At 44.0% G+C, this 19,085-nt stretch overlaps 1 protein-coding gene across 1 annotated transcript in view; it reads right to left on the reverse strand.

The window, feature by feature from the left end:
- LOC117229074 (spondin-1) overlaps positions 1 to 19,085 on the reverse strand; it is a 298,471-nt gene that overhangs the window by 63,352 nt on the left and 216,034 nt on the right. Inside the window, exons 3-4 of the mRNA XM_033485213.2 lie at positions 7,349 to 7,662; positions 5,302 to 5,481 (exon numbers count right to left, since the gene is read on the reverse strand). Coding sequence (XP_033341104.1) covers positions 5,302 to 5,481; positions 7,349 to 7,662 — 494 coding nt within the window. The remainder of the gene's footprint in view (positions 1 to 5,301; positions 5,482 to 7,348; positions 7,663 to 19,085) is intronic.

A 19,085-nucleotide genomic window follows, 5' to 3' on the forward strand; every position in this document is an offset into this window, starting at 1 on the left:
AGTAAATTCTGCCTAATTGATGATCGGATTGTACACACAAATGGACAATTTCGGGGAGAGGAGATACGATTATTGCGATTTTATTTATTTTAGTTGTTTTGTAGTCACCGATTGGCGAGAACTATAACTCTTTCTTTCTCCGTGTAAATTAACGCGATTTTCGTCTGAAGTGCAGGTTGAAAAAAGTTCGAGGAGACAACAATGAGAAAATCATCGACTGCGGAAAAAGCTGTTGCATATACAAGAATTATTATCTCTAGCGACGCCGTAGGAGACCTGTAACGAGGAACAATTCCAACTTGGTTTTAGTTTGAAGTATTAGGTTGTTTGGAAATCTTTGATATCAGATTGTACACAAAAATTGACAATTTGAGAATAAGATTATAAATTATAATAGAATAAGATTATTCGAGCCTCGCGGCTCATTTTTATAGTTGCCGATCGTCAATAATTATAGAAACTAGGTGCAAGCCTCTTCCGAAAGTGTCCATTTTTATGCACAATCTGAGCGTCAGTTAGGGAGACAGTACTGTATTGTGTTCGCAAAAATTTTGTTGTCGCATTTTACTGCCTTGCGGTTTATTTTTACGGTTATAAATTGTCCATAATTATAAAAACGAGCCGCAAGACTCGAATAATCGTATCTCCTCTTCCCAAATTATCCATTTTAGTGGACAATCTGAGCGTCAATTAGGAAGAATTTGCTGCATTCAGATTGTAGAGATGCATTTACGAGTTGTTTATTCAATAAATGTGTCACTTGCGGCATAAATGGCTCGTCGTTACTCTTATAAATCAATGGAAAACAGCTGATTTCAGTGCTCCGTAAATCTGTAATACCTTCTTCGTTTCTTTAAATTTCGTCATTCTCTGTAGGTCGCGTTGCGATTAGGCTTGCCCTTTCAATAAATGAAAACGAAAGAATAAAGTAGAACAATTTAATCTAAATCGGTGCATCGTGAAACGTGATCTTCGTCTGAAATGTTTGCGAATACTTGTTCCATCGAATTATTATTATTAGGCTGCAGATTAACAGTAGATTCACGGAGCACAAAAAAACAGCTGTTCTATATTATTTTGTAAAAGTAACAACGAGACATTTATTCTGATTTGTAACGAGTGTTATCGTCACAATTGTCGCAAGTGGCATATATAAGTTGAATAAATAACTCATAAATGTGTCTTTACGATACTAACAATCGTAACTTAATCATTTAAATTAATATATATATAAATTTGTAGTTCATTAATTAAAACCCGTACTTTTGACGGGTCCCGTGAATCCAGTGTTAAACATTTACGACAGAATTTGGTGGTTGCAATTTCAAACAAAAGATAAATTCAAAGAATATCAATGCATTAAGTTTTTTCTAATTGTCATTCCGCGATCCATCGTTCTTCCATCTAGCCACGGAACGATCGCCGTCGCCAGACAAGCTAGAATCCACGCTATTACATTTTCCAGTGTATTCGCGCGAAACATTTTCGCCGGTGTCGCGCGAACGCCGCATTAAACAAATTCGTGGAAATTCTCTGGCACGCTCGTCGGCTGGCGTTCGGCGTCGCCCTTCAAAGGGCCCGCGTACGTTTCCCTTTGAATATCAAGCCGCGCATGAATGTTGCATGTGTTCCGGAGACATCTCGAAGCCAGCAAACGACGCGTGTTTTCTTCCCGTTGCTCGTCTCCGAGATGCTCCCCGACCTCGAAACAGCTGACGACGACGACGAAGGAAAAACGTAGCCTCGGCTGGGGCCGGCTCGGAGGGGGGAGGACGGGATGGCGGCTGAAGCGAGGAAAAATGAGAGGGTGGTCTATCGGATTAGCGTGGAAAGTTTGATAATTACGCGGTAAGCGGCGCCGGGCCGAACGAGGAAGTCGCTTTCGCTGGGGTCAGAGTGCTGTCGCGGTGGCGAGAGCGACTTGTCACCGGCGAAACGGGCTTTCTCTGTCGTCAGAAAAAGAGAGAGAGAGAGAGAAAGAGAGAGAGAGAGAAGTGTAGATAACGTGGGAGTGAAAGGGAGGGAGCGGGAAAGGACGAGCAGAAAAGTAAGTCGACGAGAAAGGAGGACAGGCAGCCGGGAAGACATAATTAGCAAGTTGAACAGCCGGTTCTCGAACCTCGTTACCGTCGCCGTCGCTTCCGGTTCGAATGTCGTCGAGACCGGGTCACGTACGAAGAAGCCAGCCTCCGTCATAGTGATCGTGGCTCGAAGCGTCGCTGTCTAGGTGACGCGGAGTTAGCCGAGCGTCGCCGGCGCCGGTAAATAAATATTGACGAAACTCAGGTTCGCGACCCTCTTCGTCGTCGGAAGTGTGTTCGACGTTGCGGATGACGGTGTCGATGACGAGTAGGCGACGGTACCCGGGCCCAGCTCGGGGACACGATGACTCGGCGGGGAATCGCGATGACTGGCATCGCTGATTCGAGAAGCGAGGAACGGATGATCGAGAAAATCCGGGACCAGGCATTCGGGTGGAGTCGATTGGAAAATCATTTTGATCCAAGTGTGGGGAGACATACGACTTTTCAAATGTAAACAAATTTGATAGTACAAGAATGATTGTATAACGTGATATGACAATATTTAAGCAGTCAGATGTGTTTGACGAGTATATTCGTCGTGGAGAAGTGGCGATATTTTGTGTCACGACGAGTGTATTAGTCGTGGAGAAGTGACAGTATTTTGTGTCACGACGAGTATTCTCGTCACGGAGAAGTGGCGGTATTTTGTGTCACGACGAGTATACTCGTCATGGAGAAGTGGCGGTATTTTGTGTCACGACGAGTATACTCGTCATGGAGAAGTGGCGGTATTTTGTGTCATGACGAGTATATTCGTCGTGGAGAAGTGGCGGTATTTTGTGTCATGACGAGTATATTCGTCGTGGAGAAGTGGCGGTATTTTGTGTCACGACGAGTATACTCGTCGTGGAGAAGTGGCAGTATCTTGTTTCACGACAAGTATACTTGTCATGGAGGAGTAGCAGTATTTTGTGTCATGACGAATATACTCGTCATACGTAGAAAGTAGTGACCATTGGTTATTTAAATTGCAATTTTACTGAAAACGAAGACATATTCTTAAATTTTAAGGTGTTCCGAATATTTTGAAGGCAGGCCAGAATAAAATGAACAAGTAAAAAATATAAATAATTATATAAACGATTCACGATATTGTCGTTCGACCTGCGGAGTGTCATTACGTATCGCTCTTTGCTTTGCTGAATACAAATTGCTATAAAAGCAATTCGAATTTTTAACATTTATAACTATCTGATTTTTCCGTTTTTCGTTTATTTTCGTTTGTTATGTATGTACTGTATGTTAATGTCAAGTGAACAAATAAGTATTATAGTAATAAAATTGTCAATTTTATAAAACAAAACCGTCTCTTTGATCCAATATTTTAGCAGCGACGCTTGCTCCGTGTCCGACGAGTATACTCGTCAGCTCCGAGAAGCAGGGCGCCACAGCTAACTGGTTAACGGCGCCTCCGCGTCACCGCTCGAGCGCAAAGGGTTGAAATATCCGCACGAAGAATACCGCGAAAGGATTGGACACGCCAGCGAGTTTTCGAAGTATCGAAGAATTCTCATTTTTATGAAAATGTTCCGCCGACAGAACGGGACCGAACGGCGCAGTAAAAATTCCCGAACAGCCGAAGAATGGCCCAGTTTTCGCGATATTGTATATCAAGCCGCGATCTCTGAAGTAACCCGAATCCTTCGTATAACCAAGATCTCTTATCCCGAGTCGCGCCGAGGCCGATCGGACCGTGTCGGTTTTCCGATCGGTGCGGTCGAATTGATTTCGATTCGGATCGGCTCGTAAAGTCGCGTTTGAAACCGATAAAGCGGCGACCGCGTTCTCGGTTGCGGCGATTGGTCGATCGAAGATCAGGGTTGCGTGTACGTGAATCACCTGGCATCGGTGATGGTGGAGCGGCTGTAGGTGTGGCGGGTGTGGGCGGTTCGGATAATGGAGGCACCCGGCAACGGGATGGTCTAGATAAACCTATCGCCTTCGAGTGAAAATAACTACCGGTGATCCGGATAGCGACCGCCACGTGGGAAAATTAGCGAACGCTTGCACGAATCTCGGCGAACAAAATTCGCGGTTTTGTCAACCGTTAACCGGACTGCCAATTACTGCCAGTTATTGTTTCGGTAAATATTGCATACTTCCGAATTAATCGCTGCAAGTAAATCCACGCTGCAACGTTGCAAGCTTGATCAGTTAATTACATTAATGCAGATCAATACAGTTAGTTGCAGATTAATTTACACGAATTTTTAAGTAATTACACTTACTACGTATAGTAACGATGACTTGTTTAAAGATGATTCGTGGTAAGTTTAAAGTTGCGCCATAATCCAGTTAAGGATTAAAATATTTTAATGAAATTTTGATGAAAAGAACTTGCTACGTACGTGCTACGATACGTTGCGAAAAAGAGATTTCCTGAATATGTACGAACTTATTAACTTCCTCGAGAGAAATAATTACTGTAATACCGACGATAACGATGCATAAAATTATCGGATCATAGCACACAAATGTATGAATGTCATAAAAGTACATCCGCCGGTGTCCTGGTAAAAAATTCTCAAATCGTGCCCTGCGAGTAAATCGAAGAAGTAGAAAGTCCACCCTAAAACCTATCAATGTCTGCTGCAGATAATTCCTATAATTTAATTGACAGAAAAATACAAAAAAATTTTAGAAAATAAGAAAGAATGCAATGTATAAAAATACTCCATTCAATCTCAATAAAAAAGTTCTCGAAGCTCGTCCCGTGATAAAATCAACGATGGTACAATGCATCCGCAGTTTTCTCAGTTTCACTGTTAAAAAATGGCAGTCGGTTTCCAAGCTGTACCAAAGATTAGGGTAGTAATAATTACTTAATTACCGACGACAACGATGTATAAAATTATTGGGCCATAGCACACAAATGTGTGAATGCATCAATATCCTGGTAACAAAATTCTCAAATCGTGCCCTTCGAGTAAATCGAAGAAACAGAAATTCCACCCTAAATCCTATCAACGTCTGTTGCAAATAATTCCTATAATTTAATTGACATAAAAATACAACAAAAATTGTAGAAAATAAGAAAGAATGCAATGTATTAAAATACTCCATTCAATCTCAATAAAAAAGTTCTCGAAGCTCGTCCCGTGATAAAATCGACGACGGTACAACGTATCCGCAGTTTTCTCTGTTTCCCTGTTAAAAAATGGCAGTCGGTTTCCAAGCTGTATCAAAGAATAGGGCAGAGTGTGCCGGAATCGCTTACCTTGGTGAAGGTGAGGGTGGCGATGGGCGGCAGCCGCGGCAGGTTCGGATAGTAGAAGCTTCCAGCAGGATGCGCCGGGTACCGCGAGGTGATCCTGTAGGCGATTCCTTGGGGCTGGGTCGGCCAGTTGGCAGCCGTGAATGTGAACCCGTTATCCGTGCCTCCATCCAGCGGGTCCAGCTGCCGGAAGAAAGGAAAAAAAAGCCCGTCGGATTGCGCACACTGGTTGCTTGAATGGCCGGTGGATTTTAATGAGATGGGGTCGCGGGCGGCCGGCCGGGGGGTGGGAAAAAGCCGTATTTGCCTCGGACCTATTCCCCGTAAATGGGACGCGACCTACATACGTCTCCGATCGACAGTTTTCAAACGCGTTCACCTTTTTTCCTTTCCTCCATCACCCCTGATCTCTCCCCGCCAGCCCTCTCTCCCATCGCTCTCTTTCTCCATAGCGTCCCTTTCGCAGCCGAAATTACCTAGCCCGCTGCTTTAACGAACGGCGGATTCCCATTTTCCGATGGCAAAAAAATTGTTCGCAGCTCCTCCTAAAAAAACCCCCGGCCTCTCTGAATATATACCCCTGCCGCTGCGCCGAAACGAGCGGGCCCGTCACGGCTGGATTAAAACATCGATCCGCTTGGCCACTTTCTACCGGCGACTCGATGACTTTCGTCCGCGATGCGATTTACTATCGCCGATGATCTCGCTCCCGTCGCCGTCATTTTTTCCGTAAAATTATCGGCCAACCGTACTACCTCCGTATTCCCGATGCACCTTTTCCGATGCGATTTATCGGGCAATTAGCTCGATGAATAGAGCGCCCCGATCAAGACAGTGAAACGAATTTTTTTTCCCCGGTCTATTTCAGCGGCCGTGGCTGATGCGCGATGGGAAATCGTGCCGCGTTAATGCAATCCGTATCCCGCGGATTTTTTAAGCCGGCTCGGCGCGTTCGAACGCGCTCGTGTTTCGTGGTCGGATTCGAATTGGCTATTCCGAAATGCTTTATACGATTGATTTTCCATTCGCTTTTTACCAACGACCGGACCGCCAAAGCGATCTCTAAACGACGACAGTGACGGTTCGGTTTATTTAAAATCTTTGAATAATTTACGTTCGCGCATGTTAAATAATTTTTGGTTCAACCCCTTGCCATACTTCGACGAGTTTGACGCAGTGGAGATTTTTAATAATAATCGGTCAAGCATGAAAATGCTGTTCCGTTCTTTTTTGTTTAAATGAAATTCTGATTCCTTGGCATCGGTATTTAAATATTTAAGTAAATGTAGATGCACGATAAATATTAATTTTATAAAATTCTTTATATATGCTTAATATTATATAAGTATATATTTATTATATATAATTGTATATTTATTATATATATATATATATATATAATTATATATTTACTACATATATAATTGTATATTCATTATATATAATTATATATTTAGTATTATTTATAATATTAATATAATACGATTTATATACTTAATATAAATTAAATAAAATTCTTAGAAATCATTACAATCGAAAAACATCTAATCATTGTAACCACATATCTTCATTCAAGTTCTCAAGCAATACAGTAAATTCTCCCCAATTTTCCTTCAGCTTGTAAATGCAAATAGACAATTTTGGAAGATGAGACACAATCACTCAAACCTCGCGGCTCATTTTGATTTTAGATTGATTTATCACGAAATCAGATTAACTTAAATTGTCAATAATCATAGAAACGAGGCGCAATGCTCGAAAAAATCGTCCATTTTCGTTCAACGAACTGAAGGAGAAATTAGAGAGAATTCAACCGTAATCTCTGAACATGGAAGCTAGCATGAAAATCTACAGCCCACTTATGATTCATTATCCGTAGACGAAATTCTCATTTACCTGCTACCCTTCCGGAATAAATGAAGGGACCCACCGTTATGAAAAGGGGTCGGCGTACGCGGTTCGAACGGGATAACAAGCACCGAACAACGCGAGACAGTAAATCGAGGGGAGATTTAGGGCTCCCGGTGGTATACTGAATAAATAAAGTTACCTCAACGGTCACAGTGTCCACCCAGTTCCCTTCGACGCACAATTGGAAGGAGTCCACGCCGATGAACCAATCGGGGCTGGGGTTGATACGCGACATGATGCTGATCAGAGTGTGATTGCCGTCCAAAAATGCTCTGGAGATACTGGTGCCTTCCCCTTGGGGCACCGGTGGCCCGGCAAACGAGTGCAGGCTGTTAGGGGAGTCGCCGTCGGCATCCAGACCGTCGGTCCTTCCGGTTTCCACGTACAATCTAGCACCGCTGGACAGCCGCTCTCCGAGTCTGTATAGAGTGTAGGTGGAGTCGTGTGTTCGGCCTGTAAACAAGAAAATAAAATCCGTCAGATCCGTCTGAGAAGTTTCGCACCGATTTCCGTCCTCGTTATAACGTGGCGCCCTTATACGTCGCGCACGTTTGCGAAACTTGTTATCTTTTACGTGTATCGAGGCAATGCAGACTATTGGGTTGGCAACTAAGTAATTGCCGATTTGTTCAATGAAATAAAAAATTTTTTTTATTTGGAATGAAGTTTAATCTGCAATGTATTTTCCATTTTGTTCGATGACCTTTTGCCATCTCTCCGACAACTTGAAAATTCCACGCTCGTAGAAAGTCTGATCCTTTCCGGCCAAAAACTGAGTTAAATGAGATTTTACAGCGTCATCATCATTAAAAGTTTTACCACGAAGGGAGTTGTCCAGGGATCAAAATAAGTGGTAATCCGATGGCGCGAGATCAGGGCTATATGGTGGGTGTGTAACATCAATTCCCAACCAATATCCATTAATCTTTGCCGAGTGGACAAAGACGTGTGCGGCCTAGCCATTGTCCTGGTGGGAAATGACACCTTTACGATTGACCAATTCTGGTCGCTTTTTCTTGACCGCTGCATTCAATTTGTCCAGTTGCTAACATTCACGGATAATAAAAAATAACATAATAATAATAATAATAATAATAATAATAATAATAATAATAATAATTTTATAATATAACATTTACGGATATCATAAGAATGGGAGTGAGAGACATCTATAACTGAAATCGGCAATTACTTAGTTGCCAACCCAATATAACGGCCGTTAATAAAATATCAACGCGAAATACTAATTAATGCACGCGTTCATGAAACATTAGCTGGAAGCAGAAACTTCGCGTGCATAAAATATTCGCTTAAAATATAAACTGCCCGTTCGTAAAATATTCACTTTGAAATATTGACTATAACGTAACGCAAAATCATGACGTTGGGATGTACATATTTTGATATTGGAAGACCATAAGCTGGTCGAGGAAGGGTAATCGGGCAACAATTATTTACTAGCGATTTTCCCGATAAAATTTCGAAAATGTGCACTTTGAAAGCAGTTTTTACGCTGATTCGAATTACGTGTATTTCGTTAACTAATTGGCGCTAAATGGGCGCCAATAAGTATCGGTAAGATTGAATAACCACGAGTACAATAACAAAGTTTTAAAGTTTTTCACAGAAAACAAATTTGTTTATTATCGAGGAAACTAGTTGGACAAATAACTTGCGCATAATTCGAATCAGCGTGAAAAATTTAGCTATGAAAATGTTAAATTTTCAAAATGTTATCTGCAACATTGCTGGTAATTGATTTTTGCCTGAATTCTCTCCCTTAATACTCGAACCGCGAATATTCCTAACAAAAAAATAACGGAACACGTTCCGGATCGTTTATAATTGTATTTGTCAATTCCTTTCATTTCTCGAGCTATATTTTCGACAAGTTTGTTTCCAATTAAATCTTAATTAAGCGTGTGACCGTGTCAATTAATTGTAGAAATTTTAAATAAATATAGAATATACAAACGAACGATGTTACATTAATAACAATGTAATTTTATGTAATTACAAACTAACGAAATTATATATAATTATGTAATAACAACGATGTAATATTAATTCTTGCAGATCGCTCGTTAGACCAGATCGCTGTCTAAGACAACGAAAACAAAATCGCGAGATAAAAATCGCGACGAAGGAATTCCAGGAGCGTGACAGGCGTCGAAACAGCGTTCCCAGGCAGATAAAATTCCCATCTCGATTCCGCGGTTCAACGAGGATGCGGAACGAGATAAAGCGGCGGTGGCCGCCGTCGGATTACGTATTCGAGCGTGAACAATGAAAAATTAACCGGAGCGGCCCATTCAGAACTGAAAATCTAGAACGAGATTTTCGCGCCGCGGTGTGTTTGTTAGTTACGATGATCCCGGGAATAATGCCGCGATTACGCGGCGGTCCCAGCTTTGATCGGCGCGGAATTAATTAATGAACGCGGCCATAGCGCGTCGTTAATTCGCTGGAAACGGTAAATTGGACGCGTGCCGCGCCGTTAATGCGACGACGACCGGCCGAAGGTTTTTTTGATGCGGGTCAGACACACCGAGGATCACCGGGGAAACGGTTATAGGGATCGTTAACGGGCCACCCCTCCGACGACATAGCGTTCAAGCGGCACGAGGAATTTGCAGTCGACGATTGCAACACTCCCCCCCCCCCCGATCCCTGCTTCACGAATCCACCGATGCTCCCGATGCATTCGCAATTATTCCGCATCGTTTCGCCGCTTCCTCGGAACCGGCTGGATCAGAGGAATTGCAAACTCTTCGCAAGTACAATGAGGAATCGTTATTCGGTGCTCTATTCGGAGCGCAGCTGACGCAGTGTTCTAGCTATTCTACAAGGTGTTCCGTAATTATGTTAACACCCGGTAGGGAGTGATTCCTGAGATCATTTGAAGTAACTTTTTCCTTAGCGAAAATGTTCTACGAGGCTTCGTTTGCGAGTTATCGACGAAAAACAGTGACCAATGAGAGGCGAGCTCGCGTACCGCTAGCCGGCCGAGCCAATCAGCGGAACTGGGCTTCGACCACTCGCTGGCTCGACCGAGTCGTCGGCTCGCCTCTCATTGGTCAACGTTTTTCTGGAATAACTCGCATTTTCGCCAAGGACGAAGTTGCTTCAAATGACCTCAGGAACCTCGAATTTCCGGGTGTTAACATAATTATGAGACACTCTGGATTGCTACCTCTGTCTTTACGGGTTATCACCGGCTTTTGACTCGTTCGCATCGTAAGAGAAAGTGGAACATAGTAACCCCATCGTTAATTGTTCTTCATTTATTATTATGCATTGATGAATTCGTTTCTTCTCTTTTCTTTCGTGACAACTGGACTTCGTAATTTTGCACGTCAATTTTAGGCAACGAGAGCCACTTAAAAAATTCATTGTTCCTGTGACAACGTTAATAAATTCATTGTTTCTCTGATAACTTTAATAAATTCATCGTTTCTCCAATAACTCTGCTAAATTCATTGGTTCTTTAATAACTTTAATAAATTCATCGTTTCACTAATAACTTTAATACATTCATCGTTCCACTAATAACATTAATAAATTCATCGTTTCACTAATAACTTCAATGAATTTATCGTTCCTCTAATAACGTTAACGTATGCAAAGCAACGTGTCGATACTGCTCAATTATTTTAATCTGTCTCTGTTTCAACGCTTCGACTGTCGCGACACCCACGTGCGGATGACAGAATTATTTGATCCGATTAGAAACTGAATTGTTACAGTAATTTTTATTACATCTCCAAAATATTGTTGCGATCCACGAAGCGTCAGAATATTTTAAAGAAATAATTGATGCCACTGAACCGAGCTGTTCAACTTTCACATCTCGTTAAGTAAAGTATATATATATACATTTACATTTATTTAAAAATCATTTTATTAAGCTTTTGAGATTGCTGGCGCGACAGTGAAAGTGTCGGAAAACATCTACCAATCCCCGTCATAAGTTCGTCAAAACGTTCAACGATAACGATACCTTTCCCGATGCACTTTTATCTCATGCGAGAAAAATTCAACCGACGGAATAGAAGCGAACGGTTCGATTGGACGCGAAAGGGAAACGATCCTTTCCAGCATCACTGTTTACGCCGCGGCGGCGGAGGGAACGCCGTTAACAGTGTTTTTACTTTCGAGTGCCGTTTCCTATCCCGAAGCCGCGCATGCATGCAGTCGCCGGCGTATACGATCGATCGCCGCGCGAATTTCTGCTCGGGACGTGGCCGAAATAGGATAAGAACATATCGCGGGGCATAATAAAATAGAAAACCGGCGATCGGCAGCCCGGACACGTAGCCAACCCCGTGGAACTCGTGCGCGAAAACAGGAAGCCGTTCCTCGTCTCGGGTCACGGCCAGCCAGGAGTTCAGGTCCTGCCAAAAGGATTCGACAACATCGCGCGTCAGCATAACGCTGACGTATAACCAGAACTATGTGTACCGAACGATTTATATCCGTTAATAAACGAGCCGTTTATTTTGAAAGTGGCATAAGTCACTTTACCGTAATGAAAAGTGGTGACTTTTTAATGTTTATTACGAAATTATTTATACCGAGAAAAATATCAGTATCCTGAGATAACAAATACAAGTAAATCTTCTCGAAAGCTAGCATCCATATTTTTAAACGTGTTGAAACGCAAACCCTTAAATAATATATCGACTTAAAAACAAAGTGACTTATGCCACTTTCAAAATAAACGGCTCAAATAAGTAATATCCTCGAATGAATCGTGTTTACGATTTCGAGTCAGCGCAACGTTGGTCTCGCTGAAGCTCGCGCTAAATTTTAAGCGTGTCCGTACGTTAATTACAGTGGCCGTAATGATTGCTGAACGCGGATATCGCTAAGCATAATTGTTTCATCGGGACGATTCGACAGCGTGGACCGAGTTGCAGGATTCTCGCGGCCCGAGAGGCAAACAATAGAACGCGGCGGCATTCGTTAGCGACCGGCAGAGATTGTCGAGCGAAGAATTCGTCGGTTCGACGGAGCGTCTCGCATAACTGGCCAGGAAATAAAGCGGCGCAGCTTGTCCGCCGTTCCGGATGACGGACTGCAGCCGTATCTCGGTAAAGATAAATTAAACTTCGGAACGGTCGAAGGGGACGGCTCCTAACTCGACGAAATCGTGACCGGTGTCTTCTGTGTTTCTTCCTTAATCCTCTTGCCGCGGATTTCCGCGTGCCCGTTGAAAAAGATCCCGTCCCGGTTTTGCAGTCGCGGACCAAGCAGATTAAGCACTGGGAGAACGCCTGTAATTTGAATCTTACTTGCGCCCCAAGCCCCGCGGCCGGAGGAGCGCCGCGGACTTCAATTTCTTGGCGCCCATTTATTCCCCGTAGCATTCGTTCCATCTTCTTGCTGCCTTTGCGAACAAGATCTATCCGGCGGTCTCAGGCCGGATCAACCGAATCCGTTTCACTATTTTTTAGCGTTGTAAGAGCGACTGCTGTGGCTTACCGGAACGGTTAACGACTCGCTGGTTGGAGGTGATTAACCCTGCGCGGGGGTGGCCGTTAAAAGTATTCTCGTTCGCGAAATGGATCGTGAATCGGAGCATAATTTTTTCAATTTTTCTTTCATGTTTATTAATATTTCTTTTGGACTCTTATCTAAGATTTCGTCTATTTTGAATCGCGAGGTGACGATGCTTCATTTGGGTGTACAGTAATTTCTCTCGGAAATGCTAAATTTTGGGTTGCTGTGAATTTTTCTCTGCTAGTCTTATGCTTGTGTAATTTATTTCTACGTCGATGATAGTGGTCGAGGGAGTTGATCAAGCGTGCGATGCGACCCGTGACGCGATTTCGACAATGTATAGTGGTGTGTTGAGTTTGTTTTTATAGTTACCGATTGGATACAACTATAAAAACGTGACGCAAGGCTCGAATAAACGTATCTCCTCTTCCAAAATCGTCCATTTTGGGGAGCAATCTTAGTGCGAATTAGAGAGAATTACTTTATGATTACTTTAATTACAGTGTGGCCTTCCACGTTTCCTCTGAATTGTCTTCGAATCGTGTCATGTAGCCTCCGAATTACCTTCGAATCATATCATGTGGCCTCCGAACTTCGAATAGCGTCATGTGAGCCTCGAATTCTCTTCGAATCATGTCACGAGGTCTACGAATTTCGAATCATGTCATGTAGCCTTCAAATTGTCTTTGAATAGTGTCACATGACCTTCGAATTGCCTTCGAATCGTGTCATGTGGCCTCCGAAATGCCTTCGAATCGTGTCACATAGCCTCCGAAATGCCTTCGAATCGTGTCACATAGCCTCCGAAATGCCTTCGAATCGTGTCACGTAGTCTACGAATTTCGAATCATGTCAAGTGGCCTCTGAATTGCCTTCGAATCGTGCCACATGGCCTCCGAATTGCCTTCGAATCGTGTCACATGGTCTCCGAAATGCCTTCGAATCGTGTCACGTAGTCTACGAATTTCGAATCATGTCAAGTGGCCTCTGAATTGCCTTCGAATCATGTCAGGTGGCCTCAGAATTGCCTTCGAATCGTGGCAAAAAATTAGAAATAAAATACTTATGTCATCGTTTTTATTCCAGCACTGCTTCACATTAACGTACACCGATATACCAGCCACTACCTTTTCTCGCCTCCAGTCCCGAGTTTCTCCAAAAACGATCCGCGATGCCTGAAGAATCGCGTCTTAGTATTCTCAGATCTGCCGGTTTCAACTGCGAACATTTCTGGTAGAAATTACCGTATTTCGTGGGGCGCGGATCGACCCGTCCCGAAGCCTCGAGGCACATTATCAGAGTGTCAACTGTTTCGCTCGCGGCCCGGAAAATCCGCGGTTTTCCATCGACTCGTGGTTCCCGCTGTTGCGTGCAATTTTCCGGTTTTCTGAGTTCGACGTCTGCACGGGGATCGACGGGAACCTCGGTGTCCCCCTGCGTTCACGTTTGCCGCACACCGAACAACCTTCGGTATATACCGGGCGAATCCTGTCGCGAATGCTTTCTCCCGGTATTCTCTGAATTCGCGGGAGAATCCGCGGTCTAGTTACGGGAACGGGAAAGCCGTGTTCGGATCCCGGGGAAGAGAGATCTAGAACGGACGTTCCCGGGTTCGATTGCACGCCGTCGTTCGCGATCTTCTTCCCGGCGGCTTGTGTCGCCGGTGTGTGCTCCACTTTGAGAAACGCTGCCTCGAAACCTATTAAGTCCCGCCGACACACGTATAATCGACGACGTAAACGTTATTCAAATGGGGGGCGCCGCTGTATACCGGGCGGGCATTACGATTCAAGATCACAGAGCGGCCATTAAAATTCATGAGCGCCGCCCGTGTAATTTCGTTTTTACGTGCTCGCACGCATTAATTGCTACCCGGAGCACCTCACGACACCTTGGGATCTCGTGACGTCTCCGTCGAGGACGCGGCGCTGTTTCTCTCCTAACGAACCGGCACGGTTCTCGCCGGGGAACGAGGACTCGGCTCGGTTGCGGGCGGGGGATGGGTGGCGGACGGGGAACCACGCGGACGATCGCGTCGAAACTTCGGTCGCGTTTTCAATTTGTCGAGCTGCCCGACGAAACGTCACCGGCTGCGGTTTCTCCGTCTGGCTGGCTCCGGGCCCGACCCGAAATTCGCTTTTCAAAGGGTTTTCCACCCCCGCCCCGCCGTGCCCCTTGTATTGCACGCGCCGCTGCCGTGCCGTAATCCTATCGAGTTCTAGGGAGACTTAATTAGTTGCAAAATTAGCGAAAACCGCGAGGGGAATGGCACCGCGTTCCGGACACCCCCGCACGATGAAAACGGTTCAGAATACCGGCCCCGAGGGGTCGGCTAAGAAGGGACACGCGAATTTTGGTAATGGGGCCGGCCGGCCGGTCGTCGTTCCGCCGATTAGAATCGATCCCCGCGAGGGAGAACTCGATTCTCTGTGGGGCGACCCTAAAAACCACCCCCCCCCCGAAGGACGTTCGATCGGCTCACCGATGAGCTGCGAACGTCACCAACCCTTCTGCGGATGAAACGCGCGAGCTAGTCCCTTGGTTTTCGCGTGATTTAGCGTCGCGGGATTGAACAGAAATCCGTTCTCCCTTGCCGAGCGAGTTTAATTAGATTCGTTTGCTCGACGGGAAAGAAGTGTTTCCACGTTGCAAATGTAATATTATTTATTTATTTATTTATTTATTTATTTATTACACGCGAGCTAAACACCCTTTACGTTTTGCAGGATATAATTTATACAGTGATTTAATTCGAAAATACGCGGGTGTAAATTGCGCCGGGGCACTTCGGAGTCGCGGAACAAATTAATGATGTTGCCGTGCAGGAGTTCGCGTGTCTGATTATTCCGTTGACGCAATTGTAATGATCATAAATATAAATCGTAATATAAATATTCCGCGCAGCGGGATCCTTACGGTGACGGTGATGCGGTAATATAAACGGATGACCGGGCGAATTAAACGTAATGCGAAGCGAGAGTTTGTAATGCAAAGTTAAGAGAAAGATATTCGCAGAGACGAGACCGAAGAGAAAATGAGACCAAAATAATTACATGCAAAAGTAATAATATATATATATATATATATTATTATATAATAGTATAATATATATATATATAATAATATTATATATAATAGTATAATATATATATATAATAATATTATATATAATAGTATAATATATATATATATAATAATATTATATATAATATATCACGATATAAATCGTTATATATATATATTATTATTATTATTATTATATTATTATATATATCATATATAATTTATATAATAATTAATTTACACGCGGCGAACGTCGCATTGTTTTATTAGAAAGATCGGATTTGTTTGAACTTCGTACGATTTATATCGCGATGTACGCTTCGATGGAAAAAAAGCGTACCTGAAAATTTCTCCGCGAAATATTTTTCCGATATCGGTAACTGCGAAGGAAAAAGTCGGAAACCAGTTATTTCGACTGGTTCGATGGTTCCGGCGGTAAAGACGGAGTGGGGTTTTTAATTATCCGTAATAGCCAATATTGCTGAGCGCTCGGAAGCAACTGCGGGCGTAGAGAAAAAGTCAACAAAGCGCGATACAGAATTCGCAAGAGTGCGGATCCGAGTAATAGGTTCGTACTGTGCTAGGCTCGTTCGAAAGCGGATTGTCCTAAAAAAGAAAAAATGGGAATTTTACGTAGCGTGTCGAATGTACGAAAGAATAGAAGGGATTGCAGACTATTAATCACTTTCGAAGGTAAAAGGAAAAATTAGACCGGCCGTTGACCCATATTTCGAAATACATTTTCGAAAAATCAGAGGAAATACAAGACGCGACGGAGGATCGGTTTTCCCGGGATCGGACGATGTTTAATGGAAATTTGTGGACGGTGCGTGTTCGAGCGCTGTCTGCCGACGATATTCCGGCGAATGAACCGTCGAAAGTAGGCTTCCGGGGATTCGTCGTAAATGAGTGACGCCGTAGGCTGCGTCATACCTGTGTATCAAAGTAGACTGCTGGATCGGTTCCAAGGGCTATTTAAGCGACGACGGAATCACCGATCCGAGAGAAGAATATATTTTTCGAGCTATGATTTTCTCGCGTGGAAGACTCGCGGAGTCGCCGGCCACCTCCGGAAAATGGCGCATTAATTGCATTAATAGGATTATGCTCGACCTTAAATGCTTGCTGCGAAGACATCGGTTTTTTCAATGAATCGGTAATCTCTATTAAACCGTTTTTATTATGCTTACTTAAAGAGAACCGTTAAAATTTCACATATCTCATAATTAATTTTTACTTAATTAATTTTCCACTTGCATATAAAATTCATTATTTATCTGGTGCGAAAGAACTCTGTCCGCAAAATAAATAAATAACTAATTAAGTCAATAAATAAATACGTAAATAAATAAATTATTAAACGAACAAATAAGTAAGTAAATAAATAACTAATTGAACAAACAAACAAATAAGTAAATAGATAATTAAACAAATAAATAATTAAACAGATAATTAAACAAGCAAATAAATAAGTAAATAAATAAACAAACAAACAAATTAATGGATACATGATCAATTGTCCGACTGATTCGCGGAGGCGACGGCGACGCTTCTCGCGAAATTGCTCGTTTTTCGGCCGGTCAGAGATCTCCGGCGAATATCAAAAAATGCGGTACGACAAGCGCGGATATAAAATAAACCGCGTAATCGTTTTCATCGATGCGAGTCGGGAACAATGAAGAGGAGCTGACGGCGGGCGTGGGTGGTCCGGGAAATAATCTGAAATTTATGAACCGTGGAACAAACGTCTGTGTCCTCTGTGCGTGTGCTCTTTTTTTTATATTTTATTTTCCTGTCCTTCGGTAATAAAATTCCGCGACACGCGCGGAAACGGTGCCGCGTCGTCGACGAGCAGCCATCTACCGGACTCGGAGAAACAAATGCGCGCGTGTTGTCGCCGTTTTCACGGAATTTAAATCGCGGCCGGGCCCGATCGATTTATCTGGCCCGCATACGTTATCGCCGAAATAAACAACCCGGATCGATGAATATTCAATCGGAAATGCGCGTGTCTCTAATAACTTCCATTAGCCGGCGATGGTCTGGCCGCGCGCGCGGAGGAAAAAGGCTACCGGACGCTCGAATGGAACGCTTATTTCCGGCATATCGACGGCTTAACGATGTCAGCTCTTTTTTTTTAGAACCGGGAAGTTATACAGCAGCGGCTGTCAAAGATAGACGAAACTCCGATGGCATTTTTGCCGCGCCAAAAATCGCTCTCGGAGCTTTTATCGTGGACCGACCGACAAAGCGACGGTTTTATTATTAGTCTTCCCGAATTTTCTGCGAGCCGCGTCCACGTTTCTTGCCGGAAAATTCGATAAAATCAAGGTAACGGTTACTCGAATCGACAGAATTCGACCATAATACTTCCGTTTGCCATTAAAGATCGATTCAAGTAGAAACGATCTGCCACTGTCAGCCACCTTACGGTCACGTTCCTTCCGGCAGACTGTTCGTTAAATCAGCTGTAACTTCGCAACGGAGAGACATTTTCAAACAAAAAAATTACTAGATACCATCAAAAGTGAGCCATCTAGAACGCGAAAAGGTTCGTCCAACGAGCCCTTCGAGTTTTCGAGAAAAAAATTCCCGAAGTCCGTCTCCTCTCGGCATCCAGCGCGATCGTTTAAGTAGATCAAGTCAGTCACGGTCAGACGTCGATCGTTAAGCACCGAATCTCGGCTTGCTCTAGCTCCGAGCAATTTTCGATCGCGCATTCAATTCACTTCGACACCTGACCCGTCCCTCGAGGATCGCGACGCGTTATTAGGTCCAAAATGGTGTCCCGGAGAGGGGGGGCGTGATCGGGGCGAGGAGGACAGAATCGAAGCTTTTGACAGGGCGCAGTGAATTAAGATCTCGGCTGAAAGAAACGGGTGACGCGTATTCAGCCGGGTTCGATCCGGCCGATTTTTCGTTCTAAATCCATCGGACGACAGCGTGTGCCAAGAACAAAGCTGCTTTCACGCGATTGGCCCGCAGGAATTTCACTACCCTCGATCCCGGCCGCGGACAATGCGCGTCCGCCGACAATAGGGAGGGGGAGGGAGGCGCCTTTTTAATTAGCAGTTGCGATGGTAGGCGTGCGCCAGGAGCCGAAGCTTTCGTTCTCACCTGGATCCGATATCGAGTGCGCCGCCGAACAACGCCGCTCGGCCTGACAAATCGTCCGGCGAGACTTTCGGGGCCGCAGCTATTTATCTTCGAACGAATCGGCCCCGGCCCTCTGTCCCTCTGCCCGCCAGCCAATGGCTGCCCCGACGATTATGCATTCCGGGCCGCGCCCGCCGAAGAAATTTATATCTTCG

This window comes from Megalopta genalis, chromosome 15 (genome assembly GCF_051020955.1).
Source record: "Megalopta genalis isolate 19385.01 chromosome 15, iyMegGena1_principal, whole genome shotgun sequence".
Classification (NCBI taxonomy): Eukaryota; Metazoa; Arthropoda; class Insecta; order Hymenoptera; family Halictidae; genus Megalopta; species Megalopta genalis.